The 26,057-nt window shown below is 46.9% G+C and overlaps 1 protein-coding gene across 3 annotated transcripts in view; it reads left to right on the forward strand.

Annotated features, from left to right (window-relative positions):
• Window positions 1-5,377: 5,377 nt before the first annotated feature.
• LOC147099556 (uncharacterized) overlaps window positions 5,378-26,057 on the forward strand; it is a 115,097-nt gene continuing 94,417 nt past the window's right edge. For all 3 annotated transcript variants that reach the window (XM_085969800.1, XM_085969801.1, XM_085969802.1), the window contains exon 1: window positions 5,378-5,724. In XM_085969800.1, the coding sequence (XP_085825926.1) occupies window positions 5,490-5,724 (235 nt within the window). In that variant the 5' untranslated portion in view covers window positions 5,378-5,489. The remainder of the gene's footprint in view (window positions 5,725-26,057) is intronic.

Here is a 26,057-nt window from a genome sequence, read left to right on the forward strand (position 1 = left end):
CCCGCCATCGGGAACATCCTTCCTGCATCTAGTCTGTCTAGTCCTGTTAGAATTTTATAAGTTTCAATGAGATCCCCTCTCATTCTTCTAAACTCCAGCGAGTATAAGCCTAATCGACCCAATCTCTCCTCATACGTCATTCCTGCCATCCCAGGTATCAGTCTGGTGAATCTTCGCTGCACTCCCTCCATGGCAAGAACATCCTAATGCAAAGAGCCTTCAATTACCACAATGGGCTTAGCGAGCTGGGGCTTTATATTGCAGCTAAACGTAGACATTATGGAGATTTGATGAACGGATTATACTTGGTCTATGGGGATGGGCTATTTGAACTAGATGGACGAGCGAGGACCACGGAACATAAGCATAACTTACGCAAGCACCGAGCTAGGTTAGATGTTTGGTGGCACTTCATATTTCAGAATCGCCAACCTCCGGGAACAAGTTGGTGGCACGTGCAGAGAGCATGGATTTGTAGCACGCATTCAAAAGGGAGCTGGATAAGAACATAAGAACAGGAGTTGGCCATACGGCACCTCGATCCTGCTCCGCCATTCAATGCGATCATGGCTGATCATCGACCTCAACTCCACTTTCCCGCCCGGTCTCCATATACCTTGATTCCCCTAGAGTGCAAAAATCTATCATAGAAACATAGAAACATAGAAGATAGGAGCAGGAGTAGGTCATTCAGTCCCTTGAGCCTGCTCCGCCATTCAACGAGATCATGGCTGATCATCCAAACTCAGTACCCTGTCCCTGCCTTCTCCCCATATCCCTTGATCCCTTTAGCCTTCAGAAACATATCTAACTCCTTCTTGAATATATTTAATTAATTGGCCTCAACTGCCTTCTGTGGTAGAGAATTCCACAGGTTCACCACTCTCTGGGTGAAGAAATTTCTCTTCATCTCTGTCCTAAATGGTTTACCCCTTATCTTTAGACTGTGACCCCTGGTTCTGGACTCCCCCACCATCGGGAACATCCTTCCTCCATCTAGTCTGTCTAGTCCTGTTAGAATTTTATAAGTTTCAATGAGATCCCCTCTCATTCTTCTAAACTCTAGCGAGTATAAGCCCAATCGACCCAATGTCTCCTCATACGTCATTCCTGCCATCCCAGGTATCAGTCTGGTGAATCTTCGCTATCGATCTCAGCCTTGAATATACTCAAAGACTCAGCATCCACTGCCCTCTGGGGCAGAGGATTCCAAAGATTCACCACCCTCTGAGTGAAGAAATTCCTCCTCATCTCAGTCTTAAAGGGCCGACCCCTTACCCTGAGACTATGCCCCCTAGTTCTAGACTCCCCAGCCAGGGGAAACAACCTCTCGGCATCTACCCTGTCAATCCCCTTCAGAATCTTGTATGTTTCAATGAGATCACCTCTCATTCTTCTAAACTCCAGAGAGTATCGGCCCAATGGACTCAATCTCTCATCATAGGCCAGTCCTCTCATCCCAGGAATCAATCTAGTTGCACCACCTCCAAGGCAAGTATATCCTTCCTCCAAGGCAAGTATAAGTTCCTGAGTGTGGCCAACATAACCTCACATAGAAGGTAGGGGTATCATGGGATGTGTCTCCCAGTCACCATAATCTCCTGGAAGTTGTTTGATTGCCTTCAGGAGCGGAGTGGAATTTCACCGTTTTTTAATCTTAAATTGGCTTAAGGCTTTTTTTTTTTTTAAATCAGCTCCCTGGGAGATTGCATGCCTGCCGGGGCACGCTTGGTGTGCAGAGGTTACATCAAAGCCATATAGGACAGGCTCGATGCACCAATTGGTCTTCACCTGTCCTTTTTGGATTCTCCTATGTACCAGCTGAGCCAAGCTTATGCTTGCCTCCATCAATACAGTTACGGTACTTTAAGGCAATTCAGGGTATGTGATGCCAAACTGAAAATGGTGGAAATGCTCAACAGGTCAGGTTGGGTTGCCAACTCTGATTGGACCTATTCCTGGAGCTTTTATCACATGATCCCCCCACCGAACCCCCCTCCCCCCCCGTCCCCACTCTCCCACCTGACATCTCCATTCTCATGACGCTCTGCCTTCCCACGGCCAACTGGAAAGCGAACAGACTCTTCATTACCCAATTGGAGCTTCTTGACTGTTAAACAGACTTCTTTCCCATCTCCAGTGTCAGCTGTGGCTCAGTTGGTAGCACCCTCACCACTGAGTCAGAAGGTTGTGGGTATCAACTCCCACTCCAGAGACTTAAGCACAAAAATCTAGGCCGACACTCCCAGTGCAGTACTGAGGGAGTGCTGCACTGTCGGAGGTGCAGTCTTTTGGATGAGATGAACTGTTCTCTCGGGTGGAGATAACAGATTCAATGGCCACTATTTCGAAGAAGAGCAGGGGGGATATCCCTGACGTCCTGGGGCCAATATTTAATCCCTCAAATCAACAGATGATCTGGTCATTATCACACTGCTGTTTGTGGGAACTTGCAAACTGGTGTTTCCTACATTACAACAGTACAAAACTACACTGCAAAAAAAGTAATCCACTAGCTGTAAAGCTGGTGGTTGTGAAAAACACTGTAAAAAATGCAAGTCTTTCTATTTTGCAGTTTTGTGCCTTGAAGCAAGGGTGTGGCCCACATGAGCACCTCCGACAATGCAACATACCCTTGGTATTCCGGTGTTGGCTAAGTCTCTGGAGTGGGGACTGGAGTCGAACCCACAACCTTCTAGAGGTTAGGGTGCAAAGCCACTCTGAGCACCTTCTACAGAGCAGCACTCCCTCGGTACTGCACTGGGAGTTAGGTGCTCGGCTGAGTCTCTGGAGTGGGGACTCGAACCCACAACCTTCCAGATGTAAGGGCGTGACCTATTGAGTGACAACGGCACCTCTGACAGTGCAGCACTCCCTCGGTACTGCACTGGGAGCTTGATGCTACCTGGGATGGAAGGAATGACGTATGAGGAGAGATTGGGTCGATTAGGCTTATACTCGCTGGATTTAGAAGAATGAGAGGAGATCTCATTGAAACTCATAAAATTCTAACAGGACTAGATGCAGGAAGGATGTTCCCGATGGTGGGGGAGTCCAGAACCAGGGGTCACAGTCTAAGGATAAGGGGTAGAAACATAGAAACATAGAAGATAGGAGCAGGATTAGGCCATTCGGCCCTTCGAGCCTGCTCCGCCATTCAATGAGATCATGGCTGATCATCCAAACTCAGTACCCTGTCCCTGCCTTCTCCCCATATCCCTTGATCCCTTTAGCCTTAAGAAATATATCTAACTCTTTCTTGAATATACTTAATGAACTGGCCTCCACCGCCCTCTGTGGCAGAGAATTCCACAGGTTCACCACTCTCTGGGTGAAGAAATTCCTCCTCATTTCAGTCCTAAATGGCTCACCCCTTATCCTTAGACTATGACCCCTGGTTCTGGACTCCCCGGCCATCAGAAACATCCTTCCTGCATCTAGTCTGTCCAGGCCTGACAGAATTTTATAGGTTTCGATGAGATCCCCTCTCAATCTTCTAAACTCCAGTGAGTATAAGCCCAATCGACACAATCTCTCCTCATACGTCATTCCTGCCATCCCAGGTATCAGCCTGGTGAATCTTCGCTGCACTCCTTCCATGGCAAGAACGTCCTTCCTCAGGTAAGGCGACCAAAACTGCACACAATACTCAAGGTGTGGTCTCACCAAGGCCCTGTACAACTGCAGCAAGACATCCTTGTTCTTGTACTCGAACCCTCTTGCTACGAAGGCCAACATACCATTTGCCTTCTTAACCGCCTGCTGCACCTGCATGCTTACCTTCAGCGACTGGTGCACAAGAACACCCAGGTCTCTTTGCACTTCCCCTTCTCCCAATCTATTGCCATTCAAATAATAATCTGCCTTCCTGTTTTTGCCACCAAAGTGGATAACCTCACATTTATCCACATTATAGTGCATTTGCCATGTTTCTGCCCAATCACCCAACCTGTCCAAATCGTACTGGAGTTTCACGACATCCTCCTCACAGCATACCCTCCCACGCAGCTTTGTGTCGTCTGCAAATTTGGAGATATTACATCCAATTCCCTCGTCCAGATCATTAATATATATTGTGAACAGCTGGGGTCCTAGGACCGATCCTTGCGGTACCCCACTAGTCACTGCCTGCCACTTGGAAAACGACCCGTTTATTCCAACTCTTTGCTTTCTGTCCGCCAACCAGTTCTCTATCCAAGTCAATACCTTGCCCCCAACCCCATGTGCCTTAATTTTGCACGCTAATCTCTTATGCGGGACCTTATCGAAAACCTTCTGAAAGTCCAAATACACCACATCCACTGGTTCTCCCTTATCTATTTTACCAGTTACATCCTCAAAAAATTCCAGTAGATTAGTCAAGCATGATTTACCTTTTGTAAATCCATGTTGACTTTGTCCGATCCAGTCACTGCTTTCCAAGTGCTCTGCTATTACATCTTTTATAATGGACTCTAGCATTTTCCCCACTACCGATGTCAAGCTTACCGGTCTATAATTCCCCGCCTTTTCTCTACCACCTTTTTTGAATAGTGGGGTAACATTAGCTAAGCCATTTAAGACAGAGATGAGGAGGAATTTCTTCACCCAGGGAGTGGTGAACCTGTGGAATTCTCTACCACAGAAGGCAGCTGAGGCCAATTCATTAAATATATTCAAGAAGGAGTTAGATATATTTCTTAAAGCTAAAGGGATATGGGGAGAAAGCAGGGACAGGGTACTGAATTTGGATGATCAGCCATGATCTCATTAAATGGCGGAGCAGGCTCGAGGGGCCGAATGGCCTATTTCTGCTCCTATTTTCTATGTTTCTACAGAGCAGCACTCCCTCTCTTTACTGCACTGGGAGTTTGGTGCTCAGCTGAGTCTCGGGAGTGGGGGACTCCTACCCACAACCTTCCAGATGTAAGGATGTGACCCGTTAAGCTGATGACAGCACCTGTGACAATGCAGCACTCCCTCAGTACTGTACATCTTGGGAGTCGAACTCACAACTTCCTAGATGTAAGGGGGTGACCTATTGAGCGACAACAGCACCTCTGACAGTGCAACACTCCCTCAGTACTATAAGTCTGGGGAGCTTGAACCCACAACCTTCCAGGTGTAAGGGGGTGACCTATTGAGCGACGACGGCACCTCCGACAGTGTAACACTCCCTCGGTATTGCACTGGGATGGGAGTTTGATACTAAGCTAAGTTTACGTTGGAGCGGGATCTGGAATCGAACTCGCGATCTTATTGACTGCGAGACCAGGTGCGCTGCCCACTGAGCCACAGAGGTCATTGACCTTTATAAGTGAGGGACAGGTGTGTGTGAGGATGGTGACGTGCATTGCTCCTCGCGTGCGCGCACGTCGCCCCCCCGCCGCCGCCTCTCTCGCGAGAGCCCGGAGGCGCGCTCGGGCTGTGTAATGGCCGCCCAGCACAATGGGCCGGAGCGCCGCTGAGCTGAGGGAGAAGAAGAAGAAGAAGAAAAGGGAGGTGTTAAAATGGAGGCCGTCGCTACAGCGACCACGGCAGCGACAGCCATGCAGGCTGAGCCGGAGCTCGAGCTGGAGCCCGAGCCCGAGGCCTCGCCGGCCGTCCCCGGCCCGCTGGAGCGCTGCGGCCTGTGCCGGGAGCCGCTGCGCCACCGCCAGCCCCGCCTGCTGCCCTGCCTGCACTCGGTGTGCCGGGCCTGCCTGCACCAGGGCCTCAGCGCCGGCCCCAGGCCGCCCGGGGAAGGTAAGGCCTCCACCACAGCAGACTGGGCTTCTTCATCCCCTCTCACAGCCCAGACCAGGGCTTGTACAGCCCTGCAATTGAGAAGGTTAAGCGATGATCTGATCGAAGTTTTCAGGAAATTAAGGGGAACAGATAGAGAGAGAAACTGGTTTTGGAGTCTAGGACTTTCTAAAAATTAGACTTTCAGGAGTGAAATTAGGAAAGACTTCAACACACAAAGGGTGGTAGAAGGTTGGAACTCTCCTACAAACGGCAATTGATGCTGGATCAGTTGTTAATTTTAAATCTGAGGCTGATAGATTTTTGTTAACCAAAGGTATTCAGGCAGGTAAATGGAGTTAGGTCGCAGATCAGCCATGATCTCGTCAAATGGCGGAACAGGCTCGACGGGCTGGATGGCCTCCTCCTGTTCCGATGTTCCCAGTGGAGAAGGTTGAGAGGCGATTTGATCGCGGTAGAAACATAGAAGATAGGAGCAGGAGTAGGCCATTCGGCCCCTCGAGCCTGCTCCGCCACTTAATGAGATCATGGCTGATCATCCAAATTCAGTACCCTGTCCCTGCTTTCTCCCCATTTCCCTTGATCCCTTTAGCCTTAAGAAATATATCTAATTCCTTCCTGAATATATTTAATGAATTGGCCTCAACTGCCTTGTGTGGTAGAGAATTCCACAGGTTCACCACTTTCTGGGTGAAGAAATTCCTCCTCATCTCTGTCCTAAATGGTTTACCCCTTATCCTTAGACTGTGACCCCTGGTTCTGGACTTCCCCGCCATCGGGAACATCCTTCCTGCATCTAGTCTGTCTAGTCCTGTTAGAATTTTACAAGTTTCAATGTCTCACTTCAACACACAAAGGGTGGTAGAAGGTTGGAACTTTCCTACAAATGGCAATTGATGCTGGATCAATTGTTAATTTTAAATCTGAGGCTGATAGATTTTTGTTAACCAAAGGTATTCAGGCAGGTAAATGGAGTTAGGTCGCAGATCAGCCATGTTCTCATCAAATGGCGGAACAGGATCGAGGGGCTGGATGGCCTCCTCCAGTTCCTATGTTCCCAGTAGAGAAGGTTGAGAGGAAATTTGATCGAGGTATTCAAAATCATGAGGTATTGACAGTAGATAGAGAGAAACTGTTCCCTTTGGCGGAAGGGTCGAGAACCAGAGGAGACAGATTTAAGGTGATTGGCAGAAGAACCAAAGGTGACATGAGGAAAAACTTTTTTTTAAGCAGCGGGTGGTCATGATCTGGAACGCACTGCCCAAGAGGGTGGTGGAGGCAGATTCAATCGTGGCTTTCAAAAGCGAATTGGATAAGTACCTGAAGGAAAAAATTAGCCGGGGAAAGGGCAGGGGAGTGGGACGAACTGAAGTGCTCTTGCAGAGAGCCGGCATGGGCTTGATGGGCCGAATGGCGTTCGATTGTGCTGTAACCATTCTATGATTTTACAGCTGTGGTATCAATCATTGGTCAAAAACAGCCCTGGTCATGATTTCAGTGCCATAGCCACCAACTTTATACATTATTGACTCGTCTCATTGCATCAAGTGAAAATTTGAAGTTAATTACAACCTGTTGTTCACCAAGAAATCAATTAGGGAATTCAGAAGAAACATCTTTACCCAGAGAGTGGTGAGAATGTGGAACTCGCTACCACAGGGAGTGGTTGAGGTGAATAGTATAGATGCATTTAAGGAGTGGTTAGATAAGCATATGGGGGAGAAAGGAAGAGAGGGTTATGCTGATAGAGCTAGATGAGAATAGACTGGAGGAGGCTCGAGTGAAGCATAAATGCCGGCATGGACTGGTTGGGCCGAATGGCCTGTTTCTGTGCCGTATGTAATCCTATGTTGAGTGGATAAAAATCTATGGCGGTGAAGGAGGGGGGGAAATGTGGGGAGTGAGGATCTGGGGAGGGGAGATCTGGGGAGTGAGGGGGTTTGTAGTGGGGGTCTGGGAGTGGGATTGTGGAGGGGGGAGTGAGGGGATTGAGCGGGTCTAGAGGTGGGAGTGAGTTCTGAGTCTGGTAGTGAGGGGATTGTGGGGAATGGTGGAGAAAAGGGGTCTGGGGAGCTCGGTGTGAGGGGATGAGATCGGTACAGTAGAGATAAAAGATCTTGGCTCGGCAGATTGTGATGTAGAACTGGAATCAGTTTGGGTGGAGCTAAGAAATAGCAAAGGGCGGAAAACATTGGTGGGAGCTGTGTACAGGCCACCAAACAGTAGTGGTAATGTAGGGCACAGTATCAATCAAAAAATTAGAAGTGCATGTAACTGAAAGGCAGTACGGTAATCATGGGGGACTTTAATCTACATATTGACTGGGCAAATCAAATTACCACTAATGGTGTGGAGGACGAATTCTTGGAATGAATGCGAGATGGTTTCCTGGATCAATATGTAGAGGAACCAACTAGGAAACAGGCTATTCTGGATCTGGTACTGTGTTATGAGAAAGGGCTAATCAATAATCTCGTGGTAAAGGGGCCTTTAGGGACAAGTGACCATAATATGATTGCATTTTATATTAAGTTTGAGAGTGATGTAGTCCAATCTGAAACTAAGGTCTTCAATCTAAACAGAGGAAACTACAGGAAACTTTGATTTATCCGGAGGTTGTATGTCCGGAAACCTCGATCTAACGGCAGAAATCAGCAGCCGTTAGGTTTTTTTCTGTTTTTTTCTTCTCCTAGCATTTTTTTAAACAGTCAGTCTCTGGAAAGCTACAGAGACGCTTCCAAGGTACGGGCCGACTGTTTACAAGCTGTTGCTAAGCAACAGTGTTTGTTGTCAGTTACGGAGATGAAAACCTCCGTATCCTTCAACATTAGCGCTGGTCTGTCCGGAAGTTTTCATAGATCGGCATCACGGCGGCCCTGTCGGTGCCGGATATCGTGAAGTTTCCTGTACAAGGGTATGAGGGACAAGTTGGCCATGGTAGATTGGGAGACTACACTAAAAGGTATGAAGGTGGACATACAGTGGCTAACATTCAAAGAAATAATGCATAATTTGCAACAAACATATATTCCTCTAGGGCATAAAAACCCAAAAGGAAAAGTGACCCAACCATGGCTAACAAAAGAAATTAAAGCTAGTATTAAGTCAAAGGAGGAAGCTTATAAAGTTGCCAGAAAAAGCGGTCAGCCTGAGGATTGGGATCTTTTTAGAAATCAGCAAAGGAGGACCAAGAAATTGATAAAGAAAGGGAAAATGGAATATGAGCACAAACTAGCGAAAAATATAAAAACGGATTGTAAAAGCTTCTATAGGTATGTGAAAAGGAAAAGACTGGCGAAGGTAAATGTAGGTCCTTTACAGTCAGAGACGGGAGAATTTATAATGGGGAATGAGGAAATGGCAGAGAAATTAAATAAATACTTTGTTTCTGTCTTCATGGAGGAAGACACAGAAACCTCCCAGAAATACGAGAAAACCAAGGGTGTGGCGAGAGTGAGGAACTTAAAGAAATTATTACTAGTAAAAAAACAGTACTAGCAAAATTAATGGGACTAAAAGTCAATAAATCCCAAGGACCGGATGACCTACATCCTAGGGTTTTGAAAGAGGTGGCCATTAGAATAGTGGACGCATTGGTTGTCATCTTCCAAAATTCTATAGATTCTGGAACGTTTCCTGCAGATTGGAGGATAGCAAATGTAATGGAGGGAAACACAGGATTGGGAATTATTGGGTTTGGGCGTTGAAGAAGACACTTGGAAGTGAGAAGAGAGTTGCTACTTAGATGAGGTAGGGCATGGTGTTTGTTTGGATGTTGTGTGGTTGGGGTTGATGAGGGGGGGTGTGGGTGTGGTAATTCTCTCACTGGGGATGTGCTTGGGAGTGAGATTGGTGCTTGTTATGGGTGAATTATGGAGGGAATATGAGCAGCCACCGGGAAGCATGTTCTATTGGGAACGAGTAACCTGATAAGATTCTGCTCTGTAATAGTAAGGTCCAGTAAGCAGCGCGAGGGATATGAGTCCAGCACTCTTTCCACTATACCATAATAATCGTTAAACTTCATACTTAACATCTATACAATTGCATTGTGCAGATTCCTGACATACTTACTTTTCCTCTCTATTTTGCTGGTGGTGATTTAATCCCATGTGAAGTATGAAAAGTATTTTTGCACAGCGATGCTGGTTGTATTTCACTGCTTTGGAATTTACATTTTGGGCATACCTATCCCAGCAGTTTACCTTCCAGGCCCAGGTAAACCTATATATATGATATGTGATATAGAATCATAGAATGGTTACAGCACAGAAGGACACCTGGTATATAGACCGGTTTATAGACCGGTAAGCCTGACATCGGTAGTGGGGAAAATGCTAGAGTCCATTATAAAAGATGTAATAGCAGAGCACTTGGTAAATAAACAGTGACAGGATCGGACAAAGTCAACATGGATTTACAAAAGGTAACTCATGCGTGACTAATCTACTGGAATTTTTTGAGGATGTGACTGGTAGAATAGATAAGGGAGAACCAGGGTGGATGTGGTGTACTTGGACTTTCAGAAGGCTTTCGATAAGATCTCGCATAAGAGATTAACGTGCAAAGTTAAAGCACATGGGATTGGGGGTAAGGTACTGACTTGGATAGAGAACTGGTTGGCAGACAGGAAGCAAAGAGTTGGAATAAACGGGTCTTTTTCCGAGTGGTAGGCAGTGACTAGTGGGGTACCGCAGGGATTGGTGCTAGGACCCCAGTTATTCACAATATATATTAATGATCTAGACGAGGGAACCTGTGGAATTCTCTACCACAGAAGGCAGTGGAGGCCAATTCATTAAATATATTCAAGAAGGAGTTAGATATATTTCTTGAGGCTTAAGGGATCAAGGGATATGGGGAGAAAGCAGGAACAGGAAACTTTCGATTTACCGGCACCTAAATAACCGGAAATCTCAGTTAACCGGCAAAATTCAGGAGTAGGTTCAGGTAAGTTTTACTTCATATTACTTGCCTTCCTCGATCTGTTGCTGTGCAAGGGTGTGGCTGCAGCTGTTGCTAAGCTACAGAGACGCTTGGAACTTGTGGCCATTGTTCTGCACTTGTTGCTAAGCAACAGGGTTTGTTGCTTTATACAGAGCTGTCAGCTCTCCGTATCTTTTACTATAGCGCTCGGTTATCCAGAATTTTTGATGAACCGGCACCACGTCGGTCCCGTCGGTGCCAGATAAAAAAAAAGTTTCCTGTACTGAATTTGGATGATCAGCCATGATCTCATTGAATGGCGGAGCAGGCTCGAGGGGCCGAATGGCCTACTCCTGCTTCTCTATCTTATATATATGTTAAGTATGTATCTATCACTAGGCAGAGTGTTTGGACTGCTTAACTTACCAGTTTTAATCGAGATATCCGAATGTTAAACAGCGCCGCTGAGGAAAGCAGCAATCGCATGTGGGACTGCCGAGTCAGCGGAATCGGCTGATGCCACAGCTCCACAGAAAGCTGCTCCTGCCTCAGTCACATTCTGTGCATTGAAAAGTATGTGGCGGGGGGGGGGAGGGGTGATCAGGCAACTGGGAACAATGTAGGCTTGTGGGGCAGTGCAGTGAGGGCTGAGGGCGCTCCAGCATCTACTGTGCTTTCATTCAGTGGAACCCGCTTGCACTCTGTAAATGCAAGTCGTTGTCGTGTTAACCCGGCTCTCCAGGCACGATCCAAGTTTGGGAGAAAATTTCTACAATTGTGCTTCTCTCTTTTTGTTCGAATTGATCCAGTGGAACAACTTCATGCCACATTGTGCCCTGCTTGCATCGAGGGAGGTTGATTGTACAGAGCTTTCAGTAACTGGTGCGTCATGGGTGATTGTTAACTCCAGCTACTTGGGACCAGTGGGTAGATGTTCAACTCCGACACCATCAGTCATTGTCTCTGGAATTTCAGCAAAGTGCAAAGCTGTCCTATTAGATCCATTGGAACTGCGAAACTGGTCAATACAGTTATGAATTCTTTCCTCAACTTGAACTGTGCTTAGAGAGAGCATTTAAAGTTGTATACTACAACAACAGCAGCTTGAAGTTATATAGCGCCGCTAATGTAGTACAAAGTCCCAACAGGCTTCACAGAGGAGTGAGAATGGATGCTGAAACCGGAGAGAAATTAGATACTATGAAAAGGTGGGTGCGCTGCCGATCAGTTACTGATGGGAGGAGTGTTGAGAGTACTTTCAGTATCGCAGGGAGTATGTCTCAACAATAAAGCCTACTGGCTTAAGTGGAATTTCTTGCACAGCATGTTGGCAGCATAACGTGAAATAAGTCATCACATTTAACCACTGAATATAGTCTAACATCATTCCACAGCAACACCTTGTATACAGCGCCTTTAACGTAGTGAAATGTCCCAAGGAGCTTCACGGGAGTGTAATCAAACAAAATTTGACACCGAACCACATGAGATATTAGAACAGCTAACGCAAAGCTTGGTCAAAGAAGCAGGTTTTAAGGAGCATCTTAAGAGGAGAGAGATGTAGAGGGGCGGAGAGGGCATTTCAGAGCTTAGGTTATAAACGTTCAGTCTTGATAGCTGTGACTGGTGTGGCAGCATTCTTGGACTCTCTAGCCTTGGTCTACCTCTCCCCTATTCGAGTCTAAGTACTGCTGCCGGGCTGCAGCCTTGCTGATCACTCTTATCCACATACACACACGTGCAGACAGGCAGACGCAGAGAGAGAGAGAGACGTACGCACTCACTGTCAGCTATGGCTCAATTGGTAGCACACTCGCCTCTGAGTTAGAAGGTTGTGGGTTCAAGTCCCACTCCAGGGATTTGACCACATAAAGCTAGACTGACACACCAGTGCAGTGCTGAGGGAGTGCTGCACTGTCGGAGGTGCCGTCTTTCGGATGAGATGTTAAACCGAGGCCCCGTCTGCGCTCTCAGGTGGACGTAAACGATCCCATGGCATTATTTCGAAGAACAGCAGGGGGGAGTTCTCCCTCATGTCCTGGCCAATATTTATCCCTCAACCAACATAACAAAAACAGATGATCTGGTCATTATCACATTGCTGTTTGTGGGATCTTGCTGTGCGCAAATTGGCTGTTGTGTTTCCCACATTGCAACAGTGACTACACTTCAAAAAGTACTTCATTTCTTACACACGCACAGGCAGGCAGACGCACACGCGCAGACACGCACACGCAGACACACGCACGCACACGCGCAGACACGCACACGCAGACACACGCACGCGCGCAGACACACGCAGACGCAGACACGCACGCAGACACGCACGCACACGCAGACACGCACGCAGACACGCACGCACACGCAGACACGCACGCAGACACACGCAGACACACACACAGGCAGACACACATGCACACAGACACACACGCAGAGACGCGCGCACACACGCAGAGACGCGCGCACACACGCAGAGACACGCGCGCACACAGGCAGAGAGACACACGGGCAGAGACGCGCGGGCGGGGAGGCGCGCGGGGACGCGCGCGCACAGGCAGACGCGCACACACGCAGAGAGGCGAGCGCGCACGGGCAGAGACGAGCGCGCACACGGGCAGAGGCATGGGCAGAGACGGAGAGGCGGACGCACACACACTGGCAGAGAGAGACACACACGCAGAGACACACACACTCTGGCATTGAGATGTGCGCACACGCAGGAGGAAACGAGCGCGCGCAGGAGGAGACGCACATGCACACACACACAGATGGGTAGCCAGACATGGCAAAGTGACTAAGGTTGGGAACTAAATATTCCAGGATACTTAACTTTTAGAAGAAATAAGCAAAATGGAAAAGGAGGAGGGATAGCCCTGATAAATGATGGGATAAAGACAGTAGAGAGAAAGGATCTTGGCTCCAAAAATCAAGAAGTAGAATCAGTTTGGGTGGAGCTAACTAACAGCAAGGGGTAGAAAACATTGGGAGTTGTTTATAGGCCCCCAAACAGTTTTTGTAATGTAGGACAGAGTATATAAATCAGAAAATTGGAGGTGCATGTAACAAGGGTAATACAGTAATCATAGGGGAATTAATCTACATATAGACTAGGCAAACCAAATTTGCAGTGATAGTGTGGAGGACGAATTCATGGAATGTATGCAAGATAGTTTTCTAGATCAGTATGTTGAGGAACCAACGAGGGAACAGGCTATTTTAGATCTAGTATTGTGCAATGAGAAAGGGTTAATTAATAACCTTGCAGTAAAGAGGCCTTTAGGGAAGAGTGACCATAATATGATCGAATTTTATATTGAGTTTGAAAATGATTTAATTAAATCCGAAACTAGGGTCATGAATCTAAATAAAGCAAACTACGTAGGTATGAGGGGACGAGTTGGCTAAGGTAGATTGGGAAACTACATTAAAAGGAATGACGGTAGACAAGCAATGGCTAGCATTTAAAGTATAAATACATAATCTACAACAAATATACAATCCTTTAAGGCACAAAAACACCACAGGGAAAGTGGTCCAACCGTGGCTAACAAGAGAAGTTAAAGATAGTATTAGATCAAAGGAAGAGGCTTATAATGTTGCCAAAACGAGTAGAAAGCCTGAGGGTTGGGAGGATTTTAGAATCTAAAGGAGGACCAAGAAATTGATAAAGAGAGGGAAAATAGAATGAGAGTAAAACTAGCGAGAGACATAAAAAGAGACTAAAAGATTCTATAGGAATGTAAAAAGGAAAAGATTAGCGAAAGTAAATGTGGGTCCCTTACAGGCTGAGACAGGAGAAATTATAATGGGGAATAAGGAAATGGCAGAGAAATGAAACAAATACTTTGTGTCTGTCTTCACGGAAGAAGACGCAAAAAACTTCCCGGAAATAGTGGAGAACCAAGGCTCTAGCGAGAATGAGGAACTGAAAGAAATTAGTATTAGTAAAAAAAAAGTACTGGAGAAATTAATGGGACTGAAAGCCGATAAATTCCCTGGACCTGATGGCCTACATTCTAGGGCTTTGAAAGAGGTGGCTATAGAGATAGTGGATGCATTGGTTGACATTTTCCAAAATTCCATAGATTCTAGAACGGTTCCCGCAGATTGGAAGGTAGCAAATGTAACCCCAGTATTTAAGAAAGGAGGGAGAGAGAAAACGGGGAACTACAGACCAGTTAGCCTGACATCAGTCGTAGGGAAAATGCTAGAATCTATTATTAAGGACGTGGTAACAGGGCACTTAGAAAATAATAATAGGATTGGGCAGAGTCAACACGGATTTATGAAAGGGAAATCGTGTTTGATGAATCTGTTAAGAGTTTTTTGAGGTTGAATGGATGTGGTGTATTTGGATTTTCAGAAGGCATTCGATAAGGTGCCACACGAGGTTATTAAACAAAATTAGGGCTCATGGGGTTGGGGGTAATATACTATCATGGATTGAGGATTGGTTAACAGGCAGAAAACAGAGAGTAGGAATAAACGGGTCATTTTCGGGTTGGCAGGCTGTAACTAGTGGGGTACCGCAAGGATCAGTGCTTGGGCCTCAGCTATTCACAATCTATATCAATGATTTGGATGAGGGGACTAAATGTAATATATCCAAGTTTTTTGCTGATACAAAGCTGGGTGGGGATGTAAGTTGTGAGGAGGATGCAAGGAGGCTTCAAGGGGATATAGACAGGTTGAGTGAGTGGGCAAGAACATGGCAAATGGAATATAATGTGGAGAAATGTGAAGTTATCCACTTTGGTAGGAAAAATAGAAAGGCAGAGTATTTTTTAAATGGTGAGAGATTGGGAAATGTTGGTGTTCAGAGGGACCTGGGTGTCCTTGTACACGAATCACTGAAAGTTAACATGCAGGTACAGCAAGCAATTAGGAAAGCAAATGGTATGTTGGCCTTTATTACAAGAGGATTTGAGTATAAGAGTCAAGACTCTTACTGCAATTATATAGGGCCCTGGTGAGACCACGCCTGGAGTACTGTGTACAGTTTTGGTCTCCTTACCTAAGGAAGGATATACTTGCCATAGAGGGAGTGCAACGAAGGTTCACCAGACTGGTTCCTGGGATCGGGGGATTGTCCTATGAGGAGAGATTGAGTAGACTAGGCCTATATTCTCTGGAGTTTAGAAGAATGAGAGGTGATCTCATTGAAACATACAACATTCTTACAGGGCTTGACAGGGTAGATGCAGGGAGGATGTTTCTCCTGGCTGGGGATTCTAGAACCAGGGGTCACAGTCTCAGAATAAGGGCTCGGCCATTTAGGACTGAGATGAGGAGACATTTCTTCACTCAGAGAGTGGTGAATCTTTGGAATTCTCTACCCCAGAGGGCTGTGGAGGCTCAGTCATTGAGTAGAGTCAAGACAGAGATCGATAGATTTTTGAATATTAAGGGAATTAAGGGATATGGGGATAGTGCAGGAAAGTGGAGATGAGGTAGAAGATCAGCCATGATCTTATTGAATGGTGGAGCAGGCTCGAGGGGCCGACTCCTGCTCCTGCTCCTATTTCTTACGTTCTTATTGATTGGCACCCCATCCAGCACCTTAAACGCCACCACCAGCGCAGTGTGTACCATCTACAAGATGCACTGCAGCAACTCGCCAAGGCATCTTCGCCAGCATCTCCCAACCTGCGACCTCTACCACCTAGTAGGACAAGTGTGGCCGGCGCTTGGGAACACCACCACCTCCAAGTTCCGCTCCAAGTCACACGCCATCCTGACTTGGAAATATATCGTTGCTGGGTCAAAATCCTGCAGTTCCCTACCTAACACGGACTGCAGCGGTTCAAGAAGGCGACTCATTAACACCTTCTCAGTTAGGGATAGGGAATAAGTGCTCGCCTTGCCAGCAACACCCACATGTTCATGAGGCTAGCACAGAAAAAATACCTGGCATAATACCCCTGTTATAAAACTGTCGACTCACTGTGTACAATGCCATGAGCAATCTGCTCGTGGACTTGATATTGATATCGTTCTTTTAGGATGTAGAGCACGATAGTATTGAACGTGGTGTTTTGAAGCACTGAGGAGCGGTGGTTGCGGGGTGTGACAGAACTTGGGTGGGGCCTTGAGCTTCTGAAGCATTGGGGATGGCCCGTTGGGTTTGATGACACTCGAGTGGGGTGTGAGACCACACCTTGAGTATTGTGTGCAGTTTTGGTCGCCTTATCTGAGGAAGGATGTTCTTGCCATGGAGGGAGTGCAGCGAAGATTCACCAGACTGTACCTGGGATGGCAGGAATGACGTATGAGGAGAGATTGGGTCGATTGGGCTTATACTCGCTGGAGTTTAGAAGAATGAGAGGGGATCTCATTGAAACTTACAAAATTCTAACAGGACAAGACAGACTAGATGCAGGAAGGATGTTCCTGATGGTCGGGGGAGTCCAGAACCAGGGGTCACAGTCTAAGGATTATGGGCAAGCCTTCTAGGACTGAGATGAGGAGGAATTTCTTCACCCAGAGAGTGGTGAACCTGTGGAATTCTCTGCCACAGAGGGCAGTTCAGGCCAGTTCATTAAATATATTCAAGAAGGAGTTGGATATATCTCTTAAGGCTAAAGGGATCAAGGGATATGGGGAGAAAGCCGGGACAGGGTACTGAATTTGGATGATCAGCCATGATCTCATTAAATGGCGGAACAGACTCGAGGGGCCGAATGGCCTACTCCTGCTCCTATCTTCTATGTTGTGGAACAGTTTTTTCTGGTTGGTTCCTGGAAATTAAGTACTGTTTTCCTTTGGCTAGATTGAACAAATGCCTCGATAAATATCAACGATCTGCTCTCTGCAACAGTCAGTAAACACAGGGTCGCTTTAATAAGTGAACATTTACTTTCAATAACAATATTTTCATTCTCTTGGAAAGTGCGGTCTTTTGAACAGCATATGCTGTTTATGGAAATCCTTGCAATTTTTCAACAACATGAAAGCAAAATTGATCTCGGATAAAAAAAATCACCTGTCTCTGACAAAAGTTCCAAAATTTATGGTTCATACTTGGTCCAGAATAATTGATTACCACGCCTGTTTTTCAGGTTTGTCTATTTGACACAAAGGTAGTCAGGCGTATTAACAGTGCTGGACATGCACATTTGACACAGAAGAGTAAGTTTCTTAACTCCAGTCAGCTCATCTGCTGAAACCCTCATCTATGCCGTTGTTACCTCTAGACTTCACTATTCCAACTCGCTCCTGGCCGGCCTCCCACGTTCTCCCCTTCCTAAACTTGAGGTCATCCAAAACTCGGCTGCCCCGTGTCCTAACTCGCACCAAGTCCTGTTCACCCATCACCCCTGTGCTTGCTGACCTACATTGGCTCCCGGTCCGGCAACGCCTCGATTTTTAAAAATTCTCATCCTTGTTTTCAAATCCCTCCGTGGCCTCACCCCCTCCCTATCTCTGTAATCTCCCACAGCCCCCGAGATAGAAACATAGAAGATAGGAGCAGGAGTAGGCCATTCGGCCCCTTGAGCCTGCTCCGCCATTTAATGAGATCATGGCTGATCATCCAAATTCAGTACCCGGTCCCTGCTTTCTCCCTTGATCCCTTTAGCCTTAAGAACTATATCTAACTCCTTCTTGAATATCTATATATATAAAAGAGCCCTTCTGTCTGTCCGGATGTCTGTCTGTTCTCTATACTTTTGAAAGTTAGAGAGCGTACCGACGCGCGCGTCGCCTCAAAAGAAAGCTTGCGATTCCGGACCGGTCATAGGCGTATTTACGTTTCGGCCGGACAAAAATCCCGCCCGCGGTATCCGAAAAACGTTCAGCGTTCCGCTCATTAGCATCTCATTAGCGACCGTGTGACGTCGAGGTCGACCAATCGGACGGACGCGTGCCATCCTACAGTTGTGTCGAGTGACTCGACGATTGACCAATCCTACGCTTCGGTGACCTGACCGGTCGACCAATCAGTGCGTGTGTGGGCGGGCCTTATCCTTCTGAACCGAGGTGAGTGGCCGCCATCTTGATTTTTCACAATTTTTTCCCCCACACTTTGTGTGTTAGGGAACTAAGGTAAATATTTTAATGATGTGTTAGGGAATTAAATAACAATTTAATAGGGGGGGGGAGAGAGCCTCGGGAAATCGCGCGGGGGGGGAGAGCCTCGGGACATCGCGGGGGTGGGGGGGGGAGAGCCTCGGGAAATCGCGGGGGGGGCTAGCCTCGGGAAATCGCGGTGGGCTCGCGCCGCCCGCACTGACCGCGCATGCGCCGCCCGCACTGACCGCGCATGCGCCGCCCGCACTGACCGCGCATGCGCCGCCCGCACTGACCGCGCATGCGCCGCCCGCACTGACCGCGCATGCGCCGCCCGCCCGCCCACAGCGGCCGTCCATCAGCCGCGCGATACGCGGGGGACCTCAGCTCCGGACCTCAAGCGCTAGGCAGGGGGAGGGGCCGGAGAGAGGGACAGAGGGGAGTGGGGGAGGGCGAGGGGAGGGAGGGAGACAGGGGAGGGGTGGGGGAGGGTAGGTGTGGGGGTGGGGGAGGGAGGGAGAGGAGGGGAGGGGAGGGGAGGGAGAGATAAGACAGGGAGAGGACATGACAGGGAGAGGGGGGACACACAGGGGCAGGGAGACCAAGCGCCCCAAAATTGCCCTCGCAACGCGGGGCTCCCCAGCTAGTATTTAATAAGTTGGCCTCAACTGCCTTCTGTGGTAGAGAATTCCACAGGTTCACCACTCTCTGGGTGAAGAAATTCCTCCTCATCTCAGTCCTAAATGGCTTACCCCTTATCCTTAGACTGTGACCCCTGGTTCTGGACTCCCCGCCATCGGGAACATCCTTCCTGCATCTAGTCTGTCTAGTCCTGTTAGAATTTTATAAGTTTCAATGAGACCCCCCTCTCATTCTTCTAAACTCTAGTGAATATAAGCCCAATCGACCCAATCTCTCTTCATACGTCATTCCTGCCATCCCAGGTATCAGTCTGGTGAATCTTCGCTGCACTCCCGCCATGGCAAGAACATCCTTCCTCAGATAAGGCGCGGAGATGTCTGTGCTCCCACATATGCTCAACCATTGGTGGCCGTGCCTTCAGCTGCCAGGACTCTGTAAGCTGTTGAATTCCCTCCCTAAACCTCTTCGCCTCTCTTTCCTCCTTTAAGACGCTCCTTAAAACCTACCTCTTTGACCAATCATCTGCCCTAATATCTCCTTACGTGGCTCAGTGCCACATTTTGTTTTATGACGCTCCTGTGAAGCGCCTTGGGAGGTTAAAGGCGCTATATAAATACACGTCGTTAACTCCACTTGGAGCTAAAATGAAAAGTGATGGGGCTTGCCATGATTGACACAGGCAGCAGCTGATCTCACAAGAAGATAGTCAGAAGAGCCTAATTCAGGTTCAGCTTCCAACTTAGAAAAATCTTCAGCTTTTCCCCTGGGGGAAAGAAATATTTCTGTGAAGGTCATTTTTTATTTACATTTTGTAACTACAAATGCTGCAGCTGCGAATCTGTTGTGTCTCTGAAGTAACATTAAGCAGTCCGTAATTGTTTAAATAATTTAAGTTTACCTAGGAAAATTTAAATTCTTGCAGCTTGTTTGGAAATCATTTGATTAGACAAATGAAGTCGGACGCTCTATTGCAGAGAGGAAAGATGGTGGGAAATTGTATCCGCACATAAATTATGGCATTTCCTTCACCGTGGCAGAGTAATGACTATGGGAAATATAGAAATTTCAAGCCCAGGTTTTTGAGAGGAATAGATGCCTTCAGGTACAAATCTTAATAAACGTACTCGAAGACAGAAAAGATCATTTATATGTAAATATATTAATCTGAAAGAAACACTTGCATTTATATATAGCGCCTTTCACGACCACAGGATGTCCCAAAGCCAATTAAGTACTTTTTGAAGTGTAGTTACTGTTGTAATGTAAAAAGAAAGAAAGACTTGCATTTCTGTAGCGCCTTTCACGACCACCGGACCTGTCTCAGTGCTCTACAGCCAATGGAGTACTTTTGAAGTGTGGTCACTGTTGTAATGTGGGAAACGCGGCAGCCAATTTGCGCACAGCAAGCTCCCACCAACAGCAATGTGATAATGATCAGATCATCTGTTCTTGTTATGTTGGTTGAGGGATAAATATTGGTCCCAGGACACCGGGGAGAACTCCCCTGCTCCTCTTCAAAATAGTGCCATGGGATCTTTTACGTCCAGCTGAGAGAGACGGGGCCTCGGTTTAACATCTCACCTGAAAGACGGCACCTCCGACAGTGCAGCACTCCCTCAGTACTGCCCCTCCGACAGTGCGGCGCTCCCTCAGTACCGCACTGGAGTGTCAGCCTGGATTTTTGCGCTCAAGTCTCTGGAGGGGGAACTTGAACCCACAACCTTCTGACTCCGAGGCGAGTGTGCTAGCCACGGCTGACTGGAAATATAGATCATTTTAACATTGTTAAAATCTTAGTTTCAAAAATCGTCGTGAGCGATTTGCTTGTTCATCTCCTGAGATATTTGCATATGAACAAATTGCAATCAATAAGCTCAAATTGCAATGAATAAAATTGCATTTCAGCTGGAAGAAATATCTACATCAGCCAATCAGTTGCAAGTATGTAAAAATTGCCTGAAATTCTGCATATAATTAAAATTTAACAGCTGAAATATAATGGACAGGGAAATGTGCATATGTTGTATGCAAAATTTTAGGCCATTTACTGGTGTGTAACTATGCAGCTTGCAATCTTGACGGCACCTCCCAACCCGTGGCCTGTACCACCTAGAAGGACAAGGGGCAGCAGGCACATGGGAACACCACCACCTCCAAGTTCCCCTCCCAGTCACACACCATCCTGACTTGGACATAAATCGGCCATTCCTTCATCGTCGCTGGGTCAAAATCCTGGAACTCCCTCCCTAACAGCACTGTGGGAGCACCTTCACCACACGGACTGCAGCGGTTCAGGAAGAAGCTAGACCACCACCTTCTCGAGGGCAATTAGGGGTGGGCAATAAATGCTGGGCCTTGCCAGCGACGCCCACATGTCTATTGCTCAACCTTAGTCTTCTCTCCAGTTTTATCACTTTGCTTCCTGCTGGGTGTCCTCCCAACACCTCACCCAAGTCGCCATTCTTCATGCGTGACTCTAATTGGTGAGTGTTTGACCACGGGTCATCACAGTCATGTCTGATTCTGCCCTCATCCGACATCCACGCAAGAGCCTTTGGATAGTGAGCGGGTGTGAGAACCCATTGGGTTAGTTCCCTCTCGCCCAGGGGCACTTAAGCCAATTCTTACACGATGCACTGACTGAAATTGGCAAACTCAATACGAATCAGGAATTGAACCCGGGGACATTCTGGGAAAGTTGGTGCACCCTGCTTTTCCCAACTGAGCCATTGGAATAGCTGCAATCTGTCAACTTTATTTCTAGCATGTATAGATTCTCAGCTCCAATCTTGAGAACGTAGATGAAGACGGGTTTTCTTGCCTCCAGTCGTCCTCTGTGCGGCGTTATTTTCCTTTTCCTTTCCCTTCTTTTCCTGCGACCCGTTTAATGGGATTTGTACCTCTTTAGTAAGACCTTTTAAAGGGAAGTAGAAATGCCACTTGATTTGGTGATCTTGAATGGCTGAAAAATAGTCAGGTGGAAGGAATCAAAGGGACTGATCAGTACTGATTAGATTCTCTTGGTATGAATTTTTAAAATTACTTTAATTAAACTAGACCACAAGAGCTGATCACTCTGCAGCTTTCTCCTGAGTAGAAAATTGTAGATTTATCACGTTTTTTTCATTCTCTGGATGTGGACGTCACTGGCACAATCAGCATTTATTGCCCGTTCCTTAGTTGCCCTTGAGAAGGTGGTGGTGGGCCGCCGCCTTGAACCGCTGCGGTCCGTGCGGTGCAGGTGCTCCCACAGTGCTGTTCAATAGGGAGCTCCAGGATTTTGACCCAGCGACCATGAAGGAACGGCCGATCCACGTTCAAGTCGTGATGGTGTGTGACTTAGCGGAGGTGGTGTTCCCATGCACCTGCTACCCTTGTCCTTTTTAGGTGGTGGAGGTCACGGGTTTGGGAGGTGCTGTCGAAGAAGCCTTGGCGAGGTGCAGCTTGTAGATGGTACACCCTGCAGCCACGTTGCGCCAGTGGTGGAGGGAGTGGATGTTTAAGGTGCTGCTGCCAATATTTGGAATGACTGAGAGCTTCGTGACAGAGGAAGAGCATTACGCTGCGCATTATCTTTGAAAAATATTGAAGCAAGAAAAATCAATCCCTCAGTACTGCACTGGGAGTGTCAGCTAAGAACATAAGAAATAGGAGCAGGAGTCGGTCATTCGGCCCCTCGAGCCTGCTCCGCTATTCAATGAGATCATGGCTGATTTGATCTTGGCCTCAATTCCACTTTCCTGCCCTCTCCCCATAACTCGTATTCAAAATTCTGTCAATCTCTGCCTTGAATATATTCAATGACCCAGCCTCCACAGCTCTGGGGTAGAGAATCCCATAGATTCACGACCCTCTGAGAGAAGAAATTCCTCCTCATCTCCGTTTTAAATGGGTGCCCCCTTATTCTGCAACTATGCCCCCTAGTTCTAGATTCCCCCATGAGGGAAACATCCTCTCAGCATCCACCCTGTCCAACCCCCTCAGAATCTTATGTTTCAATAAGATCACTTCTCATTCTTCTAAACTCCAATGAGTATCGGCCCAACCTTTGTCCTCAAATCCCTGGAGTGGGAACTTGAACCCACAACCTTCTGACTCAGAGGTGAGACTGCGAGAGGAGGGCTGTTGGTGCCCAGTTGAGTATCTTGTGCACTAGTTTATGATGATCAGAAAATCATCTTTCTCTTTTTTTTATCTCTATCACAAGTCTGTGTTTCTGAAACTTGAGGTGTAACTGCGATGCTCTTGGGCTATTCTAATGAATTATGATTATGAAACCTAATTTGTACGAGTAAATGGGGATAATTAGAAAATACCCTCCCATATAATTTATGATCTAGTTTCCCTGAACCCAACGTGTAAGGCGTTGCACAATTAGGGAAATATACTATGCGAATTGGACTAACTTTACTCGTGTAAATTGAGTTAATTCAGCAATGCTAGTCATCTAATTAGTGTTATGCAGATTACATGCAGGAGAGGGTTGCTTTAACTGGTCCCAACTCGACCTGAAACGTTTGGATTTGTGCTCTCGGAAACTGCAGAATGTGATACCTCATTAGATTATTCAGGGTATTAAGCTCCCCGCTTGACTCTTTTATATAACAAATAAATCTTGGTGCCGTGTTAACTGAGATTTTTCCTATTATAAGTGAATGACAACTTTACGGGGGGGGGGGGGGAGGGTGGCGGGGGGTTTGCATTGAAATGACAAAGTGCTCGTATTCTATACGATACCGAGACATAGTTTTTAAACTGGAATATAACTGATTAATTCGAAAATCAGCCCGGATAACTGAAACCACAAGGACGGAGCATATGTAAATAAATCTAATTAGCATAATTAATGTTGCACCCCAGTACAGCATTATGCTTCCAAGTTTCATAGAGTATAGCGGAAAGTATAATTTTAGCCTCATTTGCTTGTGCAATTATGCATAATTAGCATATATATTCATACTTTATTCCTAATGGTATAACTAATATACGCTCCCAAGTTTCACAAGAATAAAGCTTGTGGCCTTCAACAATGTCTGTCTTCTAATGAACCCAATTTAAAAATGAAAATCAGGTCTAATTAGCATAATGCATGGTCCCTAAACGTTTCAATGCAGAAATGATTGTGGGAATCTTATCCCATTCTGCTGCAGTCTGACCAAAGAATATTTTTTCCCCCCTGACAATGTACCACAGTGCATGTGAATGTAATATGAAGATGAACTGTGCATAGTAGGGGAGGCTCCTTATCTGAGGAAGGATATACTTGCCTTAGAGGCAGTGCAACGAAGGTTCACTAGATTGATTCCTGGGGTGAGAGGTTTGCCCTATGAGGAGAGATTGAGTACATTGGGCCGATACTCTCTCGAGTTTAGAAGAATGAGAGGGAATCTCATTGAAACACACAAGATTCTGAGGGAGATTGACAGGGTCGACGCTGAGAGGCTGTTTTTCCCTGGCTGGAGTGTCTAGAACTAGGATAAGGGGTCGGCCATTTAAGGCTGAGATGAGGAGGAGCTTCTTCACTCAGAGGGTGGTGAATCTTTGGAATTCTCTGCCCCAGAGGGCTGTGGAGGCTCAGTCGTTGAGTATATTCAAGGCCGAGATCGAGAGATTTTTGGACTCTAGGGGAATCGAGGGATATGGGGATCGAGCGGGAAAGTGAAGTTGAGGTCAAAGATCGACCATGATCTTATTGAATGGCGGAGCAGGCTCGCGGGGCCATAGGGGACTTTTTTTCCTAGGATATTTTTGTGTCAATCCAGTAAGCTTCATGAAGACATTGTGGTTGAGCATGTTTGATTTTGGGCAAGTGGTGGTAAAAAAAAAGCACATTTACAACTGATAAATATTCATGTTCCATTGTACATTGAGAATGCTGTTATTGAGATTCTATATCTAACACGGTTCTCTTCCTACTGCCCATGCCTTGATCTCAGAATCCCACACTCAAATCACCTTTCCTGAATATAGTGCCTCTCATGCTTGTCTGAGCATTGGAGTCTCAATGATAGCTCATACAAGTGGCATTTCTTCATGAAGAGTTTGGGCAGTGAGTGTCAGCAGACTATTCTCAATCATTACAGCCAAGCCCAATTCTCCCCTGTTCATACATGCACACCTCCTGCAGCAGTTGCTGGGCAGCAATCTTCGGCAGCACCTCCCAGACCTGCGACCTCTACCACCTAGAAGGACAAGGGCAGCAGGCGTCTGGGAACACCATCACCTCCAAGCCACACAACATCCTGACTTGGAAATATATCGGCCGTTCCTTCATCGTCGCTGGGTCAAAATCCTGGAACTCCCTCCCTAACAGCACTGTGGGAGCACCTTCACCACACGGACTGCAGCGGTTCAAGAAGGCGGCTCAACACCACCTTCTCAAGGGCAATTCGGGATGGGCAATAAATGCCAGCCATGCCCACATCCTGTGAACGAATAAATAAAAGTGGAAAATCTGACCATTTCTTGTCCCCTTGCTCAGCCTCCGTTGCTGAAGCCACTTATAGCACCCTGCTAACCACCCAGTTGCGATGGCTAATTGCCCAGGAACTTTCTGCACTGTGGTGCATTTTTTTGAACTGCGTCACTTTGAGAAGAATTTCCAAGGAATGAATGCTCTTGCCTTTCCTCAGGACCGGTTGGTTGCCTGTGCATTTGTGTTGTTTGTGCATGGCTAAGTATTTCTTCCTACCACCTTTAGCACCATTCACAGCTCCCATGATAATGGAGCAGTCTATGCCAGCCTACAGCAGGGCCTG

The sequence above is a fragment of the Somniosus microcephalus genome, chromosome 28 (assembly GCF_052327205.1).
Source record: "Somniosus microcephalus isolate GS21.2 chromosome 28, FLI_Smic_1.0, whole genome shotgun sequence".
Taxonomy (NCBI): Eukaryota; Metazoa; Chordata; class Chondrichthyes; order Squaliformes; family Somniosidae; genus Somniosus; species Somniosus microcephalus.